At 40.0% G+C, this 24,439-nt stretch overlaps 1 protein-coding gene across 3 annotated transcripts in view; it reads left to right on the forward strand.

Annotated features, from left to right (window-relative positions):
• Positions 1-24,439, forward strand: part of PhKgamma (phosphorylase kinase gamma) — a 27,119-nt gene continuing 2,680 nt past the window's right edge. Inside the window, exons 1-12 of one of the 3 annotated variants that reach the window (XM_028321066.1) lie at positions 1-371; positions 2,100-2,275; positions 2,941-3,073; positions 8,992-9,143; positions 10,840-10,930; positions 13,531-13,560; positions 14,823-14,929; positions 15,214-15,311; positions 17,164-17,247; positions 18,385-18,390; positions 19,395-19,556; positions 21,081-21,266. In XM_028321066.1, the coding sequence (XP_028176867.1) occupies positions 280-371; positions 2,100-2,275; positions 2,941-3,073; positions 8,992-9,143; positions 10,840-10,930; positions 13,531-13,560; positions 14,823-14,929; positions 15,214-15,311; positions 17,164-17,247; positions 18,385-18,390; positions 19,395-19,556; positions 21,081-21,215 (1,266 nt within the window). In that variant the 5' untranslated portion in view covers positions 1-279 and the 3' untranslated portion in view covers positions 21,216-21,266. The remainder of the gene's footprint in view (positions 372-2,099; positions 2,276-2,940; positions 3,074-8,991; positions 9,144-10,839; positions 10,931-13,530; positions 13,561-14,822; positions 14,930-15,213; positions 15,312-17,163; positions 17,248-18,384; positions 18,391-19,394; positions 19,557-21,080; positions 21,267-24,439) is intronic. The other 2 variants (XM_028321067.1, XM_028321068.1) reach the window with 2 other exon arrangements.

The raw sequence follows: 24,439 nt of genomic DNA on the forward strand, positions 1-24,439 counted from the left end.
CTCGTTGAAAATGGCTCTTTTTGTGACCTAATAATTTTCGGGAAGCTTGTGAAAAACTTGTTTAGTTTCACGAAACTTTAGCGTCGTTTAACTAGCTAAAATCCATATTCCATACGTACATTTATACCATTTGTTGTGCGTCGCTAGCGTGCGTATCGCTGTGATAATTTGCGAATTAATAGTGTGTGTTTAACAATAACCTTTCGTCATTGGTGGCCGAGTATTTAATTACGTACAAATTAGTTAACAAAAAATATAACAACCACAATCGTGGGCAGCATGGCGAAGGAAGAAGACGACGACAACCTCCCGGACAAGGATGCGGCGAAGGAGTTCTACGCTAAATACGAGCCGAAGGAGATAATTGGAAGGTATGGAGTATTTTGGCTTCTTATCACTATGGGCAATCGTGATCACTTGACGAGTTGTGTAGCTGCCAATTTTAAATAGAGACAGTATTATTCAGGCTATTGTACTTGTAGCTTTGATCATATTCGTAAGTCTTCTGCGTGACCTTGAGATTGGAATCACTACTTGCGATGCTAAACTAATTAGTTTTCTATGTCTAAGCTGATAAATTAATAGCCGCAAGTTGTCTAGAAACATTTCTGAGCACTAGTTTTATAAAATTACAAACAATAGTAAACAAACTAAAGTCCCAAATGCATTCCAAGAAATTGTTCTGTCTGATTCTTATTCTAATTAGAATTTATTCTAATTAGAATGAAAGAAAAATAGACAATACTATAAAGAACACTTATTTAGAACAAAGTCTACACCTCATAAAACAGTTACTATTATCAGCGAGTTAAGTGGTCCACAGATTTTTTATCACAATAGTTTATTGATTCTCTTTTGCCTGTCTAAAGTACAAATGTTGACTTATGATTATTAAATTCTCAATGGAGAGTTGGTTGCCCTGCCAATTTGATGTTATTGAGAAAGAACTCTTGAGTTTTTATAAATGATAACACCCAAAACTATTGAATACTTTTTGTATATTAGTATAATGCAATTAAAGCCTTATATGGTTAAATAATAATATCATTAAATGTACCTATTTTAAGGCATTTGTTTTCTGCAAATACACTTTTAAAAAGGGCTTTTACATGTCCCAGTATTGCTTACTTCGACCCTACTAATGCTTCAGGACAATAAATGGGCCCGTACATAGCTTTGTCAGTTATTATAAAAAATTTAAATATGCAGGACCAATCACAAAACATAAGCTTTACTTGAATTTGACTGTCAAGAGTAATTTCATCACAAGCAGAGCTTAAATAAATCTAGTTCCGACCAGAAGATCCAAATAATCAAAATCTAGAATATTCAGGTTACATTAATGTAGCCGGCTCACTTGCGATGTGAACAGGACATACTAATTGGATGAAACTTTATTACCAACTACCAAGGTTGCGTGAAAGATACGTTAATTCTCCTGATATTCTTTAATTTAATTAGGTTTTTTCTTTCAGAACTTATTTATACATAATTTTGTCGGTATTCTTAGTGATACAAATTCCAAATTGTGTATGATTTTATTCTACATCTGGCAATTTTGGAATTTTAATGCTTGCTTAAAATATACGGTTCTTGCTAATAAAGTGTTTGTTCAGTTCATAACATTGTTCAGTAATTGCTGCAAAGTAATCTGTACTATAATTAGGCTAGATAATCCTTGAATTAAGACAATGCTAGAATCTGAAATTATTTACTCATATAAAGCATCTACACAGTTAATTTGTTTGATGAAACAAAGTAGTTCACAGATACAGAATAGAAAAAGAAAATAACACAAAACTCAGAAAATAATATTTTCTTCTGATTAAAATCTCATGCTTAGCCATGAAGAGTAAGTAACTTTACTTACTTTTAAGTTAGATTACACATTTCAGCATTACCAAGCAATTTTTTAATGATTTAAAGATAACAATAAACTGTTTCATGCAAAATCAATACACATCTTCAAATCTAACACAACCCTTAAGAATAGAATAAAAATAAGAAATTCTTTATTCAGCACAATATGGTGGACAAAGCAAGAGTAAACATAATTAACTTAAAAATCCTTGAATAACCAAACCATTTTTGAAATCCAGAGGCATCAGTTCAACGGTCAGAAGATGTATAGAGAAAGAGACGGGCCGGGAGTACGCTGCCAAGATCATTGACCTCAGCCAGGAGTCCCACGATGGAGTGGACACACACATCATGAGGGACGCCACTCGGCAAGAGATCAACATCCTGAGAATGGTCGCCGGACACCCTTATATTAGTGAGTGAGTTGTTAGCCGATTTAAAACACAAAATCTTTAATACATTTTGGGATATAATTTAAGACCCATCAATGTACTATATGTACCTACAATTGCAATAAACTAAATTGATTTAATTTGAATGGTTTAGATAGTGTTTAAAAAAGTGTTGTTTATTTTATTTATGTTGACTTGTAATAATTATAATATTTTGTTGCTAAAGAAGCAGGATTCCCTTAATGCTAATTGTTTCATAATTAGTATCTATAAAATATTTTGGGTTGTTCGCTCTGTCTCACCTTACTAAGTTACTATGTAGTATGTCAGTGGCCAGTGCCTTTCTTTGATTTCCATAGTGACTGATTGGTAGCTGAATCCAGCCTAGAGTTCATAACTGTGTGGAAAGTCCGAAAAACAAAGTCACACGTGTTCCCGCTCTAAGAATACATGACACCCCCAGCTTAGTTTTCTAAAATTGGAACCTATGCATTAAAATATAAATTACAATTTCCAACATTAGTAAGCGGTATTGCAAACGCGCGATTGACGTCCTGTTCAAAACGTCTAATTTAAGGGATCCTTAGCAGTGAGGGCACTGAGCAGTGATCATAGTGCTATATCGGAACATATCCTACAAGAGGCCCTAATTAAAGATTGAAATTAAATATAGTGTCTCATTTTCCAGTTGAGCTGCAAGACGTGTTCGAATCGGAAACGTTCATATTCTTGGTGTTCGAGCTGTGCAAAAACGGAGAGTTGTTCGACTACCTCACGTCTGTCGTCACGCTGTCTGAGAAGAAAACTAGGTATATTATGAGGTAAGATACGAGTTCGTTACGTTGCCTTATCTTTGCTTTGTTTACAAATATGATTTAGTCTAATTATAAAGTTATTCAGATAGTGTCTGGCCTAGCTAATTAAGTGGATTGCAAAGAAGTTTGAATCCCACTAGGAGCAAATACAGTGTGTTTGTTTTCCTTATGGTGCGTCCACACTGGGCGAATATGCTCGCGCGGCAAACTCGACATCCTGCTCACCCCGCTCTTGAGTGAGCAAGATGTCGAGTTTGCCGCGCGAGCATATTCGCCCAGTGTGGACACACCATAACAATAAAATAAAAAAATAAACTATAGTATAATGTTACTCGATTTAATAACAAACCTTATAACGTCGAAATCCACTTTACCATGTCCTACATTTTACATTTAACGTCCACTCTTTATAACGTCGCTCAGTCCCTTGACTGTCGTTAATAGAGTTTACACTGTATTAGTGTCATGAGCACGACCATTTTATACCTGAGAGCTGCTGGGACCATAGACATTATCTAATCGCTGTGAGTAGTCTATACCTACTAGGGTGCATCAAACTAAGGCTTAGTTGCACCTAGAGAGAGATGCGCAAATCATATCCGGAACTGGATTGAACCTGGAACGATTGACTTAACCTTCGGAACTAGTTCCGTTAACATGTCTTGACTTACTTGACTTATGGTCCTATGTCCCCTAGATGGGACAGAGGGCGTCCACAACAGTCCTCCATCTCGTTCGGTCTTGAGCTTCTCGCTTGATCTCGCTCCAAGTCTTGCCGATCTTCTTCGCCTCGTCCGCTACAGTGCGCCGCCAAGTTTGCCTGGGTCGACCACGTTTGCGTTTTCCTTGGGGATTCCAATCCAGAGCCTGCTTAGGGATGTGATCGGGGTCCCTTCGGAGAGTGTGGCCAATCCAGTTCCACTTGCGGCGCTTGATCTGCTGGTCGATCAGAATTTCGTGGCAGCGTTCCAATAGCTGGACGTTGGAGATTTTCTCGGGCCAGTATATGCCGAGAATTCGGCGAAGGCAGCGGTTGATGAAGACCTGCAGCTGGTGCAAGATAACCTTGGTGACCTTCCACGTTTCACACCCATAGAGCAGAACGAATATCTACTAGGGCGCATCAAACTAAGGCTTAGTTGCACCTAGAGAGAGATGCGCAAATCATATCCGGAACTGAATTGAACCTGGAACGATTAACTTAACCTTCGGAACTAGTTCCGTTAACATGTCCGCGGAACTAGATAGTTCAACCGATAAGTTTTCAGTCATTGCGACGTAATCGGTCCTAGTTCTCCAATGTATAAACAGTTCCCATACTTCCCATTGATAAACGTAATGTAACATGTCAATCTTGCACCACCTAACTTTCACTGGTGTTTTTTGTGTCGAGTTTGACACATTTTTGTCGTCAGTTATAGTTAAATTAAGATGGTGCAACTGGTTTAATTGTATCGTCTATGAAGCCTATATTTATCATAAAAGTGCGTTAATCACCTGGCAGCGATACAACCTTTGCAATGTCAACTAGGTGAACTGGGTCTTTAGGTACCTACATAATGCGGCGTTGACTCGCTCGTGGTAAACGAAATAAGCGTACAATAATTTTGATGTAGTAATTAACCTTCTACGTTAACTTTTGGTGGACGAATTAAGCGTACAAAGTACTTTTGATATTTAAACTCGTAGTACTAAATAAGAGTAGGTATACATACATGTAAGTTACAGTAGTATTCAATACCAAGCCTCCGAGTACAAATTACTCATCACACTAAGGCTGAGTTGCACCATCTTACTTTACCTTTGATAAACGTCAAAAATCTGCCAAACTCCATACAAAAAGCACCGGTTATTGTTATTGTTACGGTTAAAATAAGGTGGTGCAACTCAGCCTGACATTTATCTTCGGTGGAATGCGAACCATCAACCAAAACTACACGAACCATTTGACCACGCAATCGTTAATAGATGGCGCTTTGAAATATTCTTTTTGAGCCAATATTTTTGCGATAAAATTAAACAAACTGCTTCTACACTTCAATCGTTCGCCACTCCCTTGTACGATTAATTACAATTGTTTACCATTTAGAGAGATAAATACGTATTGGGGTCGATACGCCTATTTTGTAAGCATTGACCCATATAAGCAAATATTAGATCTAGGATCAAATGTTTTCCTGTTTTATTTATATGTAATTTAAATAAAACAATCACATTTTTATCTCGAACAGTGACGATGTCGGTTTTTCAGTATAAGATAAATATTTACTAAGAATAATGATGAGTTACGACAATTTTATTGTTTACAGATAAACTATAAAATTGTTGTAATCTGTTTACTTTATAAACAAATTAGCAGTCTTTTGTTTTAACATTAAATTATTCAATCTCTTTGAATATTATGACATTGGTTGAAATACTTTAAATACATATTAATAACAACTCATTTCTGTATTAAAGCCATATAAAGCTACCTCCATTTATAAGAAAACTATTGTTTTTACTTCTTGAAGAAGTAGCAGGATAATATCATTTTAACCAGTTATTCTAATTACATATTTACTGCATCACTCAGTCAGTGACAGCCAGTGCCGTAACTAGCCTTTTATGCGCCCGGTGCGAGAAATATAAAAAAATGTAACCTTTTTGAATAAAAAGTAACCTTCTACGGGGGATGAAACCGATACCGTTCTGACGCGTCACGTCACGACACATCAGACAAATATAAAACCACCTTTACAAGTGTTGTTGTTTCAAGATCGCTTGAAAAATGCCATATATGTAGATATAGATAGTACAGAGGGCGCGTCTACACCATATTCGCAATAAAACAAAATGTACCTACTAACTACCATGCATGAAACAAAACTGGATACTGGTCTGGTCATTTCTGCGCCCCTCCAGGGTCTGCGCCCTGTGCCTGGGCACCGCTGGCACCGCCCTAGTTACGGCACTGGTGACAGCTGGTAGGGCCCGCCGTGTAGGCGTGTGGTAGAGCAGGGATTCCCAATTTTTTTTTTGCCAAGGAACCCTAATTGATTATAATTTTCCTAGCGGAACCCCCGTACTACTCCGCCCGCACGCCCTGCCCCTCTCTTGTGCGTAAACAAGTCGGTGCGAGCGAACAACGTCGGTCACGAAACGTGGGATAATATTTTTTACGGAACCCTTGCGGCATTTCCGCGGACCACCTTTCGGGAACCGCTGTGGTAGAGAAGGCTTTGTCCGGAAGCCCACAGTTTCCTCCCACTTATGGCGAGTGACGGAGCACCGGGGTCTTTTTAGTGGGTATGCCTCGTCCTTCTGACTTGGCGAGCGCCACATAACCTACCCTGTCCCCGCAGGGTAGGTATGCGATTCAACGCATTTTTCCCCGTAAAAAAAGACTTCAGATCTCGCATAAGATTTATTTATATGTATGATCTGTCACGTCATAATAATATGTATGTCACCCCTCGTGTCGATCCGATACCCCAGGCAATGACTGAGATAAGCGTTAGGTCTAAAAGTTTATCTTAAAGGCCGGCAACGCACCTGTAACGCCCCTGGGTCTGCGGGTGTCTATGGGCGACGGTAATCACTTACCATCAGGTGATCCGACATCGTAAAGGTAGCAGGGAAGCGCTGGACGCAGGCCGCTACCAATCGATCAACATGGAAAGCATTGGGGGAGGCCTATGTTCAGCAGTGGACGTCCTGTGGCTGAAATGATGATGATGATGATGAGGTGATCCGTCTGCTCGTTTGCCTCCTATCACATAAAAAAAAGTTAAAAATTTCTCTGATCAATATAATCTCTTTACAACAGCTTTGAAGATCTTGAGTGAGATGCCAAAAATACCACAAGATTTCGTGGCTACGTGACATCGCGTTTGTAGCATTGGCTAATTAAATTGTTTGTTGTTGAATCTATTCGTTTTACGCATAAAGACCGACCTAATTATAAAAATAGGACGTTGTGTTTGTTTTTTGTGTTAAAATTCAAGTTTGTTATCAATCGCGAATTTTAAGTGGCCCCTATGGTAGCATATACAGGAATTTTGTTTTCAAAGGGGTGACTTAAAAATTAGGGATTGATGGTGAAAACGGGAATTAGAAGACTGTAGATATTTACAGTCAGCGTCAATTACTTCGTGAGTTCGTGAAACCTAAAGTAGCCAAAAAGTTCGCAACACGTCTTTGTTACAATTTTTTGGAATAAGATTGTGTTGTCGACTTTTTTGCCACTTTGAGTGTCACGAACTATTTGACGCTGACTGTACGAGTTATACCAAGCATCATCATAATTTCAGCTTATTTATTTATTTATTTATACAATTCACTGTGGACTTACAGTTTTACCCAAGACGTCCATCAGCGGCAGAAGTACAGAATACACGATTTACATAAATAGGTGCTTAAATATTATGCGACAGAAAATTGTATACCTCCAAAATATTCTGAGCCATACTGTCAACAAACACGTCAATATGGGGTTTTTTCGCGAGAAGCGCATTTAATGACGTCAGTGCTCTAATTGTAGGGCAGTTTTGTGCATTGCGGGTGCGCGTCACAGGCACGTTGAATAGCCTAGGGCGTCTCCGCGGAGCCACCAGGCCTCTGTCAGTGTCCACACACAGCTTTGGGACCGATATACCTATCCTGCTAAGAGCAGCCGGGCTATCAATTTTTCCTCGCATAATCAGGGTATAATGTTGGAGGCCTATATCCAGAAATATTGTTTTTATAATTTACTTTAGTACTTATTATATTAATAGAACATTACATTTTGTAAACACGTTACGAAACGTTGTGTTTATAAACTGACTCTACATTTAAAGAACATTTGCAAACGTTACCTACTTACGTCTTAGGAAATTCATCTAAATAGGAAATAGGATCCAAATTAAGAAATTTATACCAAAGTTTATTAATTTTTAATTAGATAATCCAAATTGCTGTCAAACATCTACGTTGCTATAATTACGTCTTAGGAATCCCATTTGTAGAAAATTATATGCTTATTAGTTTTTTAATTAGATACCAATTTGTTGTCAAACATCTATACACGCGCCAATTCTATACAATAGTGTTTGTATACAATAGCTGTGCGCTGCGATATCTCTTGTTCTCATGAACCGCGACTCAGTCGTAAGCTAGCTCTCGCGTCGTACTGCGCTCCTGGTACCGTTCGGCCGACTTATTCTAGTTTCGCGGATTTTAACACAGTTTTTTACACTAATTAACCAATTAATTAACACAAAATGGCGTTGTGCGTCCATTCCAGAGCTGTTCAAGAGTTGAAAACGAAGGAAACCAACGAGTGTGTGAATTTGGTTACATTATACGAAGTAGCTTTAGTTGTTTTGAAGTGTTACGCAAGGTAAATTAAATTGAATAGCGTAAATAGTTCAATGCTCTCAAGTTAAATTATTTGAAAGTGTATTTAAACCGGGATTTATTTAAGAAATCACTTTTGTATCGTTAAAGTGGCTGGGTAATAATCCGGATTTTGTAATCCAATTTTATCGATATATTTAAGTCGAGATAACCTGTCGCGATTTTTTCGGTCACATAAACAAGTAAATCTTTATCATTTGAACTTAAATTCAACTTATATTTTGTACTGTAATTTTTGAACTCATGACAGTTGAAAGAAATCCCTCAATAAATTGAGAATATTGAGATTACTTTTAAGTTGTGTGTGGGCATGTAATTTAATTTAATTAGATCTCCATCTATGTTTTATCTTAATTACACTGGACAATATTTATCAGGATATGTTAATTTTGCATCAAAACCAAAATGCGGGTGTCAAACTGCTTACAATATTGATAAGTTACGTACGTAGATAGCGACGCCACACTTTCACGGTCGATTGAGATCGATCAATATTCAAAGAATTTGTAATTTAAAATATCTCAAACATAAAACGTTCTTTGCAGACAAGTCCTGGAAGGGGTAAAGTACGTGCACAGCAAAAGCATAGTCCATCGAGATTTGAAGCCCGAAAACATCTTGCTGGATGACCAGCTCAATGTCAAAATCACGGATTTCGGCTTCGCTAAAGTGCTGAAGGATGGCGAACGGCTATTCGGTGAGTAAAAGTGAAATGGAAGCTTATTTTATAGGCTGTAAGGAATCAAGTCGTAGAGCATCCTGCTTGATGACCAGCTTAATGTCAAGATCACGGACTTAGATTCACTTAGGTTCTGAAGGACGGCGAACGGCTATTCGGTGAGTAAAAGTGAAATGGAACTTTTCTTATAGGCTGTAAGGAATCAAGTCGTAAAGCATCTCGCTTGATGACCAGCTCAATGTCAAGATCACAGACTTTGGATTTGCTAAGGTGCTGAAAGATGGTGAACGGCTGTTCGGTGAGTAAAAGTGAAATGGAACTTATCTTATAGGCTGTAAGGAATCAAATCGTAAAGCATCTCGCTTGATGACCAGTTCAATGTTATGATCACGGACTTCGGATTTGCCAAGATGCTGAAGGATGGCGAGCGCCTGTTCGGTGAGTATCATCATCATTTAGTCAATCATTCAGTCATCACTACAGGAGCACAGCCCTCTATTAGAGAGCATAGAGGATTTGGCATACCTACACACTCCAAGCTGGCTCGTCTGGTTTGTCTGGTGTGCGCCTACTCTTAAAGAATAAGTAAGTTAGTGGAGTAATATTATTGCTTTTTCCAACGCGAAAGAAAACTCTTCGCTCATTTTTTTTAAGACCACTTCAGCTTTACATAGTCGTCTTATGTGCAGTCACCAGCATATCAGAATAAACTTTTTGTTGTAATACCGCACTTCTTACAACTGCACAATATGCCATATTCCCTATGACGCACTTGCTGCCGTCACGGTCTAATACAGCTGGTCCCATCTCCGCTTACATCTGGTTAGAACGCGATAGTTTCGCTTACAAAGGGCTTTGTTTGTTTTACAATGGAGGAACTGGTCTTTTAAGGGGGAGACAACTGCAAAAAAGTACTAAGGTGTGAAAATGTAACAGATAGTTAACAAAAAAGATGAGAAGTTGAATCTGTCACGAATGGTACATTGTCTAGAGGCCCAGCTTCCTTCGTTAATCTTCGAAATACCCAGTATTCTGGAACATTCTTTCGCAGTCCATGCCTGGCACTCTCAGAACTAGTGTCATCCATACATAGGGAGTATATTGACTCCCTTGGTTTTTCCGTGGTGCGTGGTTCTTTTGAGGCCCGCCCAGCGTATTAATCTCAGGCTCTTCATGTGTATTAATTATCATCATCATCATCATCTCAGCCATAGGACGTCCACTGCTGAACATAGGCCTCTCCCAATGCTTTCCATGCTGCCCGGATGGTAGCGGCCTGCGTCCAGCGCCTTCCTGCTACCTTTATGATGTCGTCGGTCCACCGTGGGTGGACGTCGCACGCTACGTTTTCCGGTACGTGGCCTCCCCTCCAGAACCTTGCTGCCCTATCGGCCGTCAGTTCTGCGTACTATGTGCCCTGCCCATTGCTACTTCAGCTTGCTAATCCGTCGGGCTATGTCAGCGACTTTAGTTCGTTTACGGATCTCCTCATTTCTGATTCGATCTCGTAAAGAAACACCGAGCATCGCCCTCCATTGCACGCTGTGTAACTTTAAGCTTCTGTATAAGGCCTATAGTGAGAGACCACGCTTCGCTCACTCACCAACCCGCCTGCCAAGCGTGGCGAGTATCGGCAATGATCCCCCCAATGAGGAACACAACAGCGTGTATTAATTAATATTAAACTAATTCAATGCCGTGTGTTTGTCTACAGAGCTATGCGGCACTCCAGGCTACCTAGCTCCTGAGACGTTGAAAGCCAACATGTTCGAAGACGCGCCAGGATACGGGATGGAAGTCGATGTGTGAGTATACCAATAACTTACCATTTAGTAGACTGAGCTAGTTCAAATTAAGACTTCAAGTCAAGGTCAATTTTCAACCTTATGCCTTGCGTCTGAAACGATCTATACCACAGATCGTTTCATCCACGAAGACGCGCCACACCATTCTTCCGCGAATGTTTGAGTTTTATCGGTACACGCTAAATTATCTATGACTGCACACGCACACTACAATAATGTCGCTCGGATTGCTCGGATCAAACTCCCAGCAACCTGCGCTTCCCTCGACCAAAAATTGGTGGGGCGCGTCTTCGTGCATGAAACGATCTATAACCATATTCCCATTACGACTAAGGGCTGATATTGTAGGAATGTTCGAAAACATATTTATTATATTTATGCATGATGTAATTCAACAAATGACTATGTATCGTCTATTTGTTTACCCATATTGTTGCGATTAGGTCTGACGCGATCCAGCGATCTTGCCACGCCTATTATTTGCTGGAAACAGATAACAACTCCGATTCTCTTAGGCTGGGTTTCACCATCTTACTTTAACATTGACAAACGTCAAAAATCTGTCAAAATCCATACAAAAAGCACCGGTTATCGTTATAGTTAACGTTAAAGTTAGGTGGTGCAACTCAGCCTTAGTTAATTTGTATTATCCTGTTGTCGTGGTGAATCTCATTCTCAGAAAAATTAAACCTTTTCTTATAACTCCTGCTTTGTATTGTATTGGGGAGAAGTTGATAGTATACTCCGAATTTCTTCTACATTCTGCTGATAAAATTCATTAGTCAAAGGCTATCTGTCGGGATTTACTGGTTGGGTTTTTTTATACAGAATAAAGCAGGTATTTGACTGCAATCACACTTGATGTGATGCAGTCTAAGATGATACATACCTGCCATTCACTCTCGCCTTGAAGAGCCGTTATATTCGTGGCCAAGCCGTATATCCTGACAGGAGTGATAGATGAAAGAAAATGATGAGGATTAGTTTCATTATAAGCACCTTATTTTTGAATAAAAAGCGAAAATAACGGCCTCAGGTGGGATAGATATTGGCTAAACGTGAATGTACTAACTTTTTGGATGCAGCGAAGTTCTCCCCGAGTCGAAATCGAACGTCACATTATCTACGCATCAATATGTCATAATTTATTATCATCACTTTGTATTCTTACTCAGTCATCAAAACCCGTGAATCGTCCAAGGAGACAATGTCAAGTGTCAGCATACGCTGTCAACTTATCAGCGGCTGCGAACCGTCCGAATATATCCTCGACTGATAAGTGACGCACTTCGCTCGCATCTTCTGATCTTTCAGCCGCCACTGAACTTTGACAGTGGTAATGGATTGTTTACACAGACATGCCCTTTCGAGAAATGTCAGGAGATATAAAAGATTATAGATAAAGATACTGCACTAATCGAGGCAGTTATTTTATAAATAAATAAAATAGAAATATCTGATTGTTATGTAATATAATAATAATTATGGTTGATAGTTTTTTTTTACTAAGCAGTCACAAAATTATACAATGTTTCTAAAAAAAGTACTGCCTAACACGACTACTCGCCAAGGCTGGGTTGCACCATTTTAATATAACTTTGACAAACGTCAAAAATCTGTAAATTACGGTAAAAGTTAGGTGGTACAATTCAGCCTAAGAATTATCTGGACCAATTTTGACGGGTTTCAAAATCTAAGTCGGTTTCATCAATAAATTGGTCCCGATTATTAAATTCTCAAAGTTCAGCATTACATACAATAATTGATTATTTATTTTCTGAAACTATTCCAATAGTGTGGTTAAGGTTATTTGATATTACTCCTTGACTAAATTTTAGATTTTTTTGGCGAACTTTCTAAGTAATTGTAAAACTATCGCGTCAATATAGAGCTTGTCATAAATACTTTCTGTGAACTCACGCAGGCAATAAGTTATATTATGTAATTTATTAAATTAATTAAATCGTAGATCCTTAATTAATGTGAACAGACTATAAGTTACGGGGTTATCCGAAATCAAAGTGACGGACACGCGCCACAGATAATGAGCAATATTTATAATATAACTAATAATAATAACGTAATAACTAATATACGATTAGATAATACGCTTGTATACAGCATCAGCATCCTATTTAATTTATATCTCTCCTAATTAAATCGGTTAATTAGGATTTAGAATACACATTGATGATAAGACAGAAATAAATTATTTGCTTCCCTTGGTATTCTAGAAATATGTAGTTACTAGCTTTTGCCCGCGGCTTCACCCGCGTGAAATTTAGTTTGTCACAGATCGTCATAAATTATAGCCTATATGTTATTCTGGGTTATAAACAATAATACTGCAAATTTTCATCACAATCCGATCAGTAGTTTTTGCGTGAATGAGTAACAAACATCCAGACATCCAAACTTTCGCATTTATAATATTAGTAGGATAAATAATAATCATTGCTACTAAAAGGAACCATATTTGAAGATTGTCATAGACAAAGCAAGAATAATCCTTAGATGTTACCAACCTATAGAAAAAAAATCAAGTATATTTTTTCCAAAAAAATCTGTCTGTAAATAATTCGTTTCTCTTTATTTTTCAGTTGGGCGTGTGGAGTCATCATGTTCACCTTGTAAGTAAAAATTATTTATTCATTTAATTAAAAGTCATTAATTAATTAATTTGATGTTTGCAAGCCTTTTAAAAACAGTTTTATATTATTAACAGTAATCCCAGTTATTTTAGTTATTTTAGAGCATTTACTTGTAATAGAATAAAGAGCTGCTCTATTATGTTATGTTCTGTGTGACATCTTTTCACGAACCAAACGTCGTACATTTTACCTGCATGTACCTACCATTCGTAAGATCGTTACGTTACATAGAAATGCTCTTGTCTACATTCAGCTTTATAAATAAGTAGGCATAGACAACAGCACATCAGACTATTAATGTTTATTCCAAATCCGCCCCTATTGCAAATAAATGTCATGGTAAATTTTGTAGTAGGTATGTTACCTACTACTAAATTTACCATGACATGCAGTCAGATTAAAACGGTGTGTATGAAAATAAATAAAACATACCAGACAAGCTTAAAATCGAATGATTTTTATCGATAAAGTTGTGTAACTCTTACGTATATTATGTATAATAATATGTGATAAGTAAATGATGCGATTGCTTCATTACATTTGAGTTTAATGTAATCTTTACGCTCAAATAAAACAAGTATCGATATTACTTCAACTTTGGACTCGAGTGCGGAATTGAGTTGTATTGAATTGTCGAATTTCCTCAATCGATTATGAACCTTACATAATTGTATACATGTTTCATCATAACTAATTAGGGGGCGTCCATTAAGTGAGACAATTTTGTCAATTTTTCAACCCCCCGCTCCACTTGGTGAGATTTTTCTTCTTGTCTCTTCTCCTCTCCGTTATGGTGGAAACCGGGCCTTAGTCTCCACCTCAGAAGGAATCAAGGAAGGCCCCCTCTAATTTACCAGTGGCGAATGCAGGGTGGACCGACGACTTCATAATGGTAGCAGGAAGGCGCTGGATGCAGGCCGCTACCAACCGGCCTTTGTGGAAATCATTGGGGGAGGCAATGTCCAGCAGTGGACATCCTATGGCTGAGACGATGATGAATGTTGGGTATTTGTGTTATGCTCATGAGATAGGTCCCCTTAATTGATGTTTTTTTTCGGTGGTGCATATCTTTTCTTAAAACCACCTTTGTTTGTCACCTGTCATCCGCTTTGCAATGGATGGAAGTCGAACCTTAACTTCGAACTCCTCCTATGTTCTTCTGATTAATTTCGTTGCAGAGGTGAGGTGAGAGGTTGAAATAGTCCCGTATCTGTGTTAAGTTAGCAAACATTCCATTTCAGACTGGTTGGATGCCCGCCCTTCTGGCATCGCAAGCAGATGGTGATGCTGAGAAACATCATGGAGGGAAAGTACTCCTTCACCAGCCCCGAGTGGGCTGATATATCAGGTTCGTATGATGAAGCTTGGAAATCATTAAAAAATATTTATTTTTATTCTATTTACAATCGACCTTTTATTAATTAGTAGAGAGGTCAAGTTATATTTCAAGATTTTCATTATAAACCAAGATATAAAACTATTCACGAGTATATGGGAGACCGTAAAAATGGATGCACCATTTCTGGTGGTAAATGACCTCATACCCAAAATTTACATGATCTCCTGTTGCCACAAGAGAAATTGATCTTTATTTGTGTAGCAATCTAACACAACTTACCTTGTACTTTACAGAAGACCCTAAAGACCTGATCAGGCGGTTACTAGTCGTGGACCCCAACGAAAGAATCAATGTGGCCGAAGCTCTCAACCATGCCTTCTTCCACACCGTGGTAAGTCTCTTTAAGTTTATGGTAGCCTGGTACTTCAGGTCTTGGATAAGATGGGAGACAAATGATGCGACATGTTTAGAAACATTATAGTACTGTATTTGTCTCCCATTTTGTATATCTGAAACTTAAATAAGAGGTCTATTCCACTTTGATCACCTGGATTTGATCCAGTGGATCAAAGTGGATCTAAGCGCCACTTTGGTGTCCTTTGATCACCCATGAATAAGAAGTCCACTTTGATCACCTAGGTGATATTATCCATGGGTGATCAAAGGACACCAAAGTGTCGCCTTGAGTCCACTTGATCACCTGGGTGATCAAAGTGGAATAGAACAAATTAGAATGTGGTCGCTCATCTTACAAACAATCTGAGAAAGTGCTTTCAGAAAATCGTTCTTTTTGTTAGTTACTTTTGCTGGTTCATAAATGAAACTGTCGGTGTACCTCGCAAAGATCCATAGACAAAACAATCAAATGATGCAATGTTACATGATAAATATGAGATTAGTTCCAAAGATGTCAAAGTACTTTTATCGATACCTACTTTCTTCTGTTATCGATACCTAGAATTATTATTTTGTTATTGTGACACACTTTTAATGGCATTACACGGTCGGTGCATTGCCACTATAGTCTATAGGTCGGACTATAGTTGTAGCTAGAGATTTGTTCCCGGGAAATCCCGGCGTTCCCGTTTGCTCTTGAGTGGAGATATTGGAGCCTGATGCGAAATATATTTTCGGTCTGGATATGTTTCTGAATGCGATACATGACTCATAATATTATTATTTTCTTTTTTTATGCGGCAATACACGCCTCTCTTTTGTCTTGACCATAGTCTTCGCAGAGTTTATCAATTACAAGTAATAAACTATCTTATCGATAGACTTTCTATAAAGTTTTAGGGTTGCAAATGGAATAAATGAGCCATGATGGACAACAATAAAAAAATTGTACGAATGAGCCATGATGGAATAAAATATATTTGTACTTATTTATATGAAATGAACGACCACATTCTATAATTATAAATTTTAAACTTAAATAATAAGTTTACTACAGTTAACTTAAAAATCTTAAAGTAAATTACACCAAAACTATGTATTTTCGACTAAACACTAGTAGCTTACTCTTTTCTTGTTTTTCTTCTGCTTAAGAGTAACTAATGCGTAGAAATTCAACATTTACCACTTATTTTAATAATATTTCTTTCTATTTCTTTCTTTACATGCAATATTGTGACATTGCATGTGGCACTGTAGAGCTTATTTCTGCTGCACTTTAAATGCGTTTTTATTTCAATGAGTTAAGAGTCATTTTCTTTAATATTTATGACAGTAATTTTTTTTATTGGCTAAGATTCATCAGTCATTTCTAGGCACATAGTGAGAATTAAAACTTAAAACAGGATTCAAACTGAATCACAGATTCTGATTGAATGAATTTTCAATGTCGTTTCATAATACGGGCCTTGGTGGCTACTCTCGTATTTTTGGATATGTTCATCTTTCTCACTCATAGCAAAATTCTGATATGAGTGACAAAGACAGAAAGACTTTAAAATGCAGAGAGACCCTTAAGACATTGGCAATGAAAAATCTCTATCTTAGTAAGACGAATAAGTGATTAAAAAAAAATAAAAAAAAAATATTGTGTATTATTGACTAAGTGTACATAAAAAATATATTGTCACATGTACACAAGCATAAAATAGCTACCATTTACCATTTTAAATAAGCAGTCAATAAATAATTAGAAACTGCTTGAAACTTCACTCGAGGCTGCACGCCAAACCGCTTGAAATAGAAACGCATAATTTCTAAACGCACACTACATACGTTTCTCCCTGTAGCTATGGGACCAGGACATGACCCCTCTGAAGCAGTCTCTCTCGAGCAGCAGTCGGAGGATGTCTAGGATCGAACAGCTGACCATGGTAATTTGTGTGACTTATGCATCATCGGGGATAACACCAGAGTAAATACAAATGAGTAGGTCATCTTCATAGAAACGCACCGAGCGCGGTTTGTATGTGAGCGCGCCAATACGTATGCGGCGCGTACGCGCACACTGACAAAATTTATCGTGGATTATCGGGGAGTCAGTCGTGGTTGCGCCGAATTTTGACCGTACAAACCGCGCTCGGTGCGTTTCTATGAAGATAACCTACTCATTTGTATTTACTCTGATAACACTTAACACACTCATACTATGTCACTGGGTTTTTTGGAAAGCAAAAAGCCATTTAACATGCCATACTTGCGCCCGTATTCACAAACGATGCTTGCTGAAGTGAAGCAAATCGAACGCACAGCGTTGAATAGAGCTCTGCGATTGGTTAATGTGCGACCCTGTGCGTCCACGAGCACTGTAAGACCGCATAGTAATGTTTGTGAATACGGGCTTTTACACACTCATACTACTGTGTCACTGGATTTTTGGAAAGCAAAAAGCCATTTAACATGCCATTTAAGGCCAAGTTTCCACCAAGACGGAGAGAGAAATGTTTTGAATTACAATCAGATTTCATTCTGTCAATTTCATACAATCTGATTGGTTATTCAAAACAGTTCTCCGCTCTGCTCCGCCTCGGTGGAAACTGGGTCTAAAAGTCTTAAAGCTTATTGTTGTCTTTAGTGACCCAAAATATTTCCTGTTTAGATCCGGCTCGAAGGACCAAGTATTGACAATCAGTGTTTGATGGCTTTTTGTTTAACTACACTTGTTTTGTACATTAACCCGTTTACGGGTTAACACATGAATCCAACAACTTTGATTTGTACAGATTTTATTTGTCAACTTCTTTTGTTCAAATCTGACCTGCATGCAAGCAATGTTATAATATAATTTATGGTCATTGGTCATGTTATTAAATTATACGTTCTAATTAGATTTTATATGTTGCTAAATTCTCAATTACCAAATCAAATCAAATCAAATCATTACCATTACCATTTTAATTATTACTAAGTAATTAATTTATTAAGTTGTTATACCACAAACATACACATTTTAAAATACTGTGACTGACAGTCCATACAATACACTAAACATTGTCTTTTTTCCCCTTTAGATATGGGTAAGTCAAAAGCCTGTAGCGTAGACAGAGTGAGAGTGGCGCTACGTGACCGCGACGTGACATTTTCATACAAATGGGTAGTTGAAACCATTAAAATACCAAAAGCACAACTTTATCAATAACACACTTAAATTTAGCTCTGAAAAACAATTTAAATTAGCTGTGATTTTCGCATTTTATTTGTGTGCAATTTTTTATCATGTAAAAATCACAGTCGTTGAATAAGAAACTAGCCTTTTACAAGACCTTTTCTTCATACAAAATACACGTTATTTTAAATTAAAGCATTCTCTTTGCGACTTTATTAGGAAGTCACTGCCACTTACACACACGCTCACTGCTGAAAATTTTATGTAAATGTTACGTCACGTCGCTGTCACGTTGCCTGCGTACCATAGGGCTGAAACTAGGGCTAGTTTTACTTATTTATTTGCACAGCTCACTGAAACACGCTTACCTGACCTATTGATAGATGCATGTTGTATTTGTGCATGTTTTTCTGTTGTAGATTTAGAACTTTTTGCAAAACCTCACTGTTGTTGTTCGCTTTAAAGATTTATTTTTTAGACTTAGAGTAGTTGTAGATTGAAATTAGTACATAGTTTTTTTAAATAACGATTTAAAAAAAAATATTTCATTAAAAAATCCATGGATAAATTGCTAAAATTTAATATTTATCGTATCTCGTCACAAATTTATGAATATCATAATCAATTTTTCGTAAAAAATTAAAATAATTTATTGCATTCCATAATGTCACACAGGTGTTGACATGATCATAACCAGATAAATTACATGTAGACCCAGTTGGGCATATCAATATTACTATAATTATCCTTTAAAATAGAAGTACACCTTACCATAGAGATATCGTTTAGAATAGATTATAGTTCAATTTTTAAAATGTTACCATAAATGTAGACAGTCATTATAATTACAACAGAATTATTAGAATAATCACAAACTCCATTACAAAAATCTAATCTCAAACCCGTCAACTTCAGGCTATAAAATCGGGTCGCTTCAACGCCCGCGCAAAACTCCGCCTCGGTTTGCTGACCGTGCGAGCTGCGGTGCGTCTGAGTCGCCTGCCGCATACTTCTACAAGGGCCTTGCCGTTGGAAGACGCTTTGCGAGACCCGTATACCATGAGGGTGCTTAGAAAGGTAAGCACTTAGATGTAGCTATGCTAAGATCTAAAGCCCGGTCTGTGAGTACGTAGAATTTTGTCCAATGACCCCAAGCTACCCATCCTTATCGCTCGCGCGTAATTATTTTGCTGTCGCGCTCACACACTCACTGCGGGCGCCCGTCGCACAGTCGCATACTTCTACAAGGGCCTTGCCGTTGGAAGACGCTTTGCGAGACCCGTATACTATGAGGGTGCTTAGGAAGGTAAGCACTGATGTAGCTATGTTAAGATCTAGATATTGTGGTGCAGTCAATTAAGATCCCAAAGTCGTAGGCGTAAGGTGCATATTAGTAGAGTCGTTTCAACGCCCGCGCAAAACTCTGCCTCGGTTTGCTGACCGTGCGTGCTGCGGTGCGTCTGAGTCGCCTGCCGCATACGTCTACAAGGGCCCTGCCATTAGAAGACGCTCTGCGAGACCCGTATACCATGAGGGTGCTTAGAAAGGTAAGCACTTAGATGTAAAGCCTGGTCCGTGAGCACGTAGAATCCCGTCCAATGACCCCAAGCTGTCCAATGACCCCATGTTGCTGTCGCGACTGTGCGACGGGCGCCCGCAGTGAGTGTGCGAGCGCGACAACAACATAATTACGCGCGAGCGATAGGGATGGGTAGCTTGGGGTCATTGGACGGGATTCTACGTGCTCACGGACCAGGCTTTAGCTATGCTAAGATCTAGATGCTGTGGTGCAGGCAATTGAGATTCCAAAGTCGTAGGCGTAAGGTGCATATTAGTAGAGTCGCTTCAACGCCCGCGCAAAACTCCGCTTCAGTTTGCTGACCGTACGCGTTGCGGTGCGCCTGAGTCGCCTGTCGTATACTTCTACAAGGGCCCTGCCGTTGGAAGACGCTTTGCGAGACCCGTATACCATGAGGGTGCTTAGAAAGGTAAGCACTGATGTAGCTATGTTAAGATCTAGATGCTGTGGTGCAGGCAATTAAGATCCCAAAGTCGTAGGCGTAAAGTGCATATTAGTAGAGTTGCTTCAACGCCCCCGCAAAAGTCGGTTTGCTGACCGTGCGCGCTGCGGTGCGTCTGAGTCGCCTGCCGCATACCTACGTCTACAAGGGCTCTACCACTGGAAGACGCTCTTCGGGTCCGCCGTTGGAGGAGGCTTTACGAGACCCATGAGGGTGCTTAGGAAGGCGAGCACTTGGATCTACTTACCTCCCGATATCTGACAACGTCATAACCTTCAAAAAACAGGCATCTTCTGGGCAAGCTAGTTTCTCCATAGGTCGCATCTGACCTCTCCCACGTGATATTGTTAACAGAAAAATAAATTACGCATTAAGCAAATCAGTATTCACGCTTTGATGCGTTAATGGGTGAAAAATGCTATATGGCACTGGCAACGTGGTAGTTACAGTAACTTAACCATTCGTAAATATATCTCGTTTAGGATTTTTTTGACCTGTCTCTGATCTTTTGATGCCATAGACAAAAACAATAGTCTCAGTTTTCAAAACATAATATTCATATAATTTTTATTTTTTCCAGGTGATAGACGGCTGCGCGTTCCGAGTGTACGGCCACTGGGTGAAGAAGGGAGAGGGCCAAAACCGCGCCGCACTCTTCGAGAACACGCCGAAGATCGAGCTCAAGAGCCTCTACGTCAGCAACCTCAGCCGATAGCCTGCGAGAGGACAGGGCAACTCCAAGATACCGCTGGCACCCTGGTCTTTGGTGAGTCCAATTTGTTTGTATTAGAGTACTTTAGCTAGAGTTCTAATGTTAGCAACCTCGGACGATAGCTTGTGAGAGGGCAGGAAAACTCTCTGATACAGCTGGCACCCTAGTGAGTACTCATTAAATGAACTTACAACGTCACACACATTGCTCAAGAGTCAGAACCGCGCCGCACTCTTCGAGAACACGTCCAAGATCGAGCTCAAGAGCCCCTACGTCAGCAACCTCTGCCGATAGCCTGCGAGAGGGCAGGGCAACTCCAAGATACCGCTGGCACCCTGGTCTTTGGTAAGTCAAGTGTGAGAAACATTTGCTTTTCAGAGAACATTCACTCAAGGGCCCTATATGCTAGATGCCTCAGCCGATACCTACAAGAGTGCAGGGTAACTAACTCTACCGATACCGTTGGCACCCTGGTCTTTGGTGAGTGCAGATAACGAACAAGCCCAAGATCGAGCTCAAGAGCCTCTACGTCAGCAACCTCAGCCGATAGCCTGCGAGAGGTCAGGGCAACTCCTCGATACCGCTGGCACCCTGGTCTTTGGTAAGTCAAGTGTGAGAAACATTTGCTTTTCAGAGAACATTCACTCAAGGGCCCTATATGCTAGGATGCCTCAGCTGATACCTGAAAGAGTGCAGGGTAACTAACTCCTCGATGCCGCTGGCGCCCTGGTCTTTGGTGAGTCCAATTTGTTTGTATTAGAGTACTTTAGCTAGAGTTCTAATGTTAGCAACCTCGGACGATAGCTTGTGAGAGGGCAGGAACTCTCTGATACAGCTGGCACACTGGTGAGTATTCATTAAATTAACTTACAACGTCACACACATTGCTCAAGAGTCAGAACCGCGCCGCACTCTTCGAGAACACGCCGAAGATCGAGCTTAAGAGCCTTTACGTCAGCAACCTCAGCCGATAGCCTGCGAGAGGCCAGGGCAACTCCAAGATACCGCTGGCACCCTGGTCTTTGGTGAGTAAAACATGTCATTTTGGGGTGAAAAATTCTGAGATTAGAGTCCCTCTAGTTAGCAGTCTTTCCCAAAGTGGGCGATAACGCCCCCTTGTGGGCGCTGCAGGCTTAAAGGGGGGCGGTAAGAGACTCAGAAAAAAAATCGGGACGTTGTGTAGAGGCTTGGGAGGCGTCATCTACTAGGAGGACTCTTAGACACCGACTGAGCTCGACTCTTGACTACAAAAATGGGGGGCGCTAAAAAATTATTTATTCTCAAAGTGGGCAGTAGACTAAATAAGTTTGGCAACCGCTGAGTTAGAGTATGAATGTCAGCAACCATATCCAACATCCTGAGCCGGAGTGCAGAGAAATTCTTCGATACCGCTGGCACCCTGGTCTTTGGTAAGTCAAGTGTGAGAAACATTTGCTTTTCAGACAACATTTACTCAAGGGCCCTATATGCTAGATGCCTCAGCCGATACCTACAAGAGTGCTGGGTAACTAACTCCTCGATGCCGCTGGCACCCTGGTCTTTGGTCAGCACAGATCGAGAACTCGCCCAAGACCGAGCTTAAGAGCCTCTACGTGAGCAACCTCAGCCGATAGCCTGCGAGAGGGCAGGGCAACTTCAAGATACCGCTGGCGCCCTGGTCTTTGGTGAGTAAAACATGTCATTTTTGGGTGAAAAATTCTGAGATTAGAGTCCCTCTAGTTAGCAGTCTTTCCCAAAGTGGGCGATAACGCCCCCTTGTGGGCGCTGCAGGCTTAAAGGGGGGCGGTAAGAAACCCAGAAAAAAAATCGGGACGTTGTGTAGAGGCTTTGGAGGCGTCATCTACTAGGAGGACTCTTAGACACCGACTGAGCTCGACTCTTGACTACAAAAATGGGGGGCGCTAAAAAATTATTTATTCTCAAAGTGGGCAGTAGACTAAATAAGTTTGGCAACCGCTGAGTTAGAGTATGAATGTCAGCAACCATATCCAACATCCTGAGCCGGAGTGCAGAGAAATTCTTCGATACCGCTGGCACCCTGGTCTTTAGTAAGTCAAGTGTGAGAAACATTTGCTTTTCAGAGAACATTTACTCAAGGGCCCTATATGCTAGATGCCTCAGCCGATACTTACAAGAGTGCTGGGTAACTAACTCCTCGATGCCGCTGGCGCCCTGGTCTTTGGTGAGTGCGGATCAGGAACACGCTCAAGATCGAGCTCAAGAGCCTCTACGTCAGCAACCTCAGCCGATAGCCTGCGAGAGGCCAGGGCAACTCCAAGATACCGCTGGCACCCTGGTCTTTGGTGAGTAAAACATGTCATTTTGGGGTGAAAAATTCTGAGATTAGAGTCCCTCTAGTTAGCAGTCTTTCCCAAAGTGGGCGATAACGCCCCCTTGTGGGCGCTGCAGGCTTAAAGGGGGGCGGTAAGAGACCCAGAAAAAAAATCGGGACGTTGTGTAGAGGCTTTGGAGGCGTCATCTACTAGGAGGACTCTTAGACACCGACTGAGCTCGACTCTTGACTACAAAAATGGGGGGCGCTAAAAAAATATTTATTCTCAAAGTGGGCAGTAGACTAAATAAGTTTGGCAACCGCTGAGTTAGAGTATGAATGTCAGCAACCATATCCAACATCCTGAGCCGGAGTGCAGAGAAACTTTTCGATACCGCTGGCACCCGGCCTGGTCTTTGGTAAGTCAAGTGTGAGAAACATTTGCTTTTCAGAGAACATTTACTCAAGGGCCCTATATGCTAGATGCCTCGGCCGATACCTACAAGAGTGCTGGGTAACTAACTCCTAGATACCGCTGGCACCCTGGTCTTTGGTGAGTGCGGATCAGGAACACGCTCAAGATCGAGCTCAAGAGCCTCTACGTCAGCAACCTCAGCCGATAGCCTGCGAGAGGGCAGAGCAACTCTTCGATACCATTGGCACCCTGGTATGTTTGGTCAAACTAATTTTTATAACAAAATGTTTCAGAATATCCTAGTAGTTGTGCAAATGCCTCTATGTAGACATACCGCTACCTCCTGATCTTTTGGAAGAAATGATACTCATTTCTTTTGTTATATCGTTCGTTTCAGCCGAAAGACGTCCACTGCTGGACAAAGGCCTCCACCAAGGATTTCCACAAAGACCGGTCCTGCGCCGCTTGCATCCAGGTACTTCCCGCTACCTTCACCAGAATTCTAAATATCTTGTTATATCACTTGAGTGATATTAACAA

This window comes from Ostrinia furnacalis, unplaced genomic scaffold (assembly GCF_004193835.3).
Source record: "Ostrinia furnacalis isolate ACB-3 unplaced genomic scaffold, ASM419383v2 OfSCF7467, whole genome shotgun sequence".
Taxonomy (NCBI): domain Eukaryota; kingdom Metazoa; phylum Arthropoda; class Insecta; order Lepidoptera; family Crambidae; genus Ostrinia; species Ostrinia furnacalis.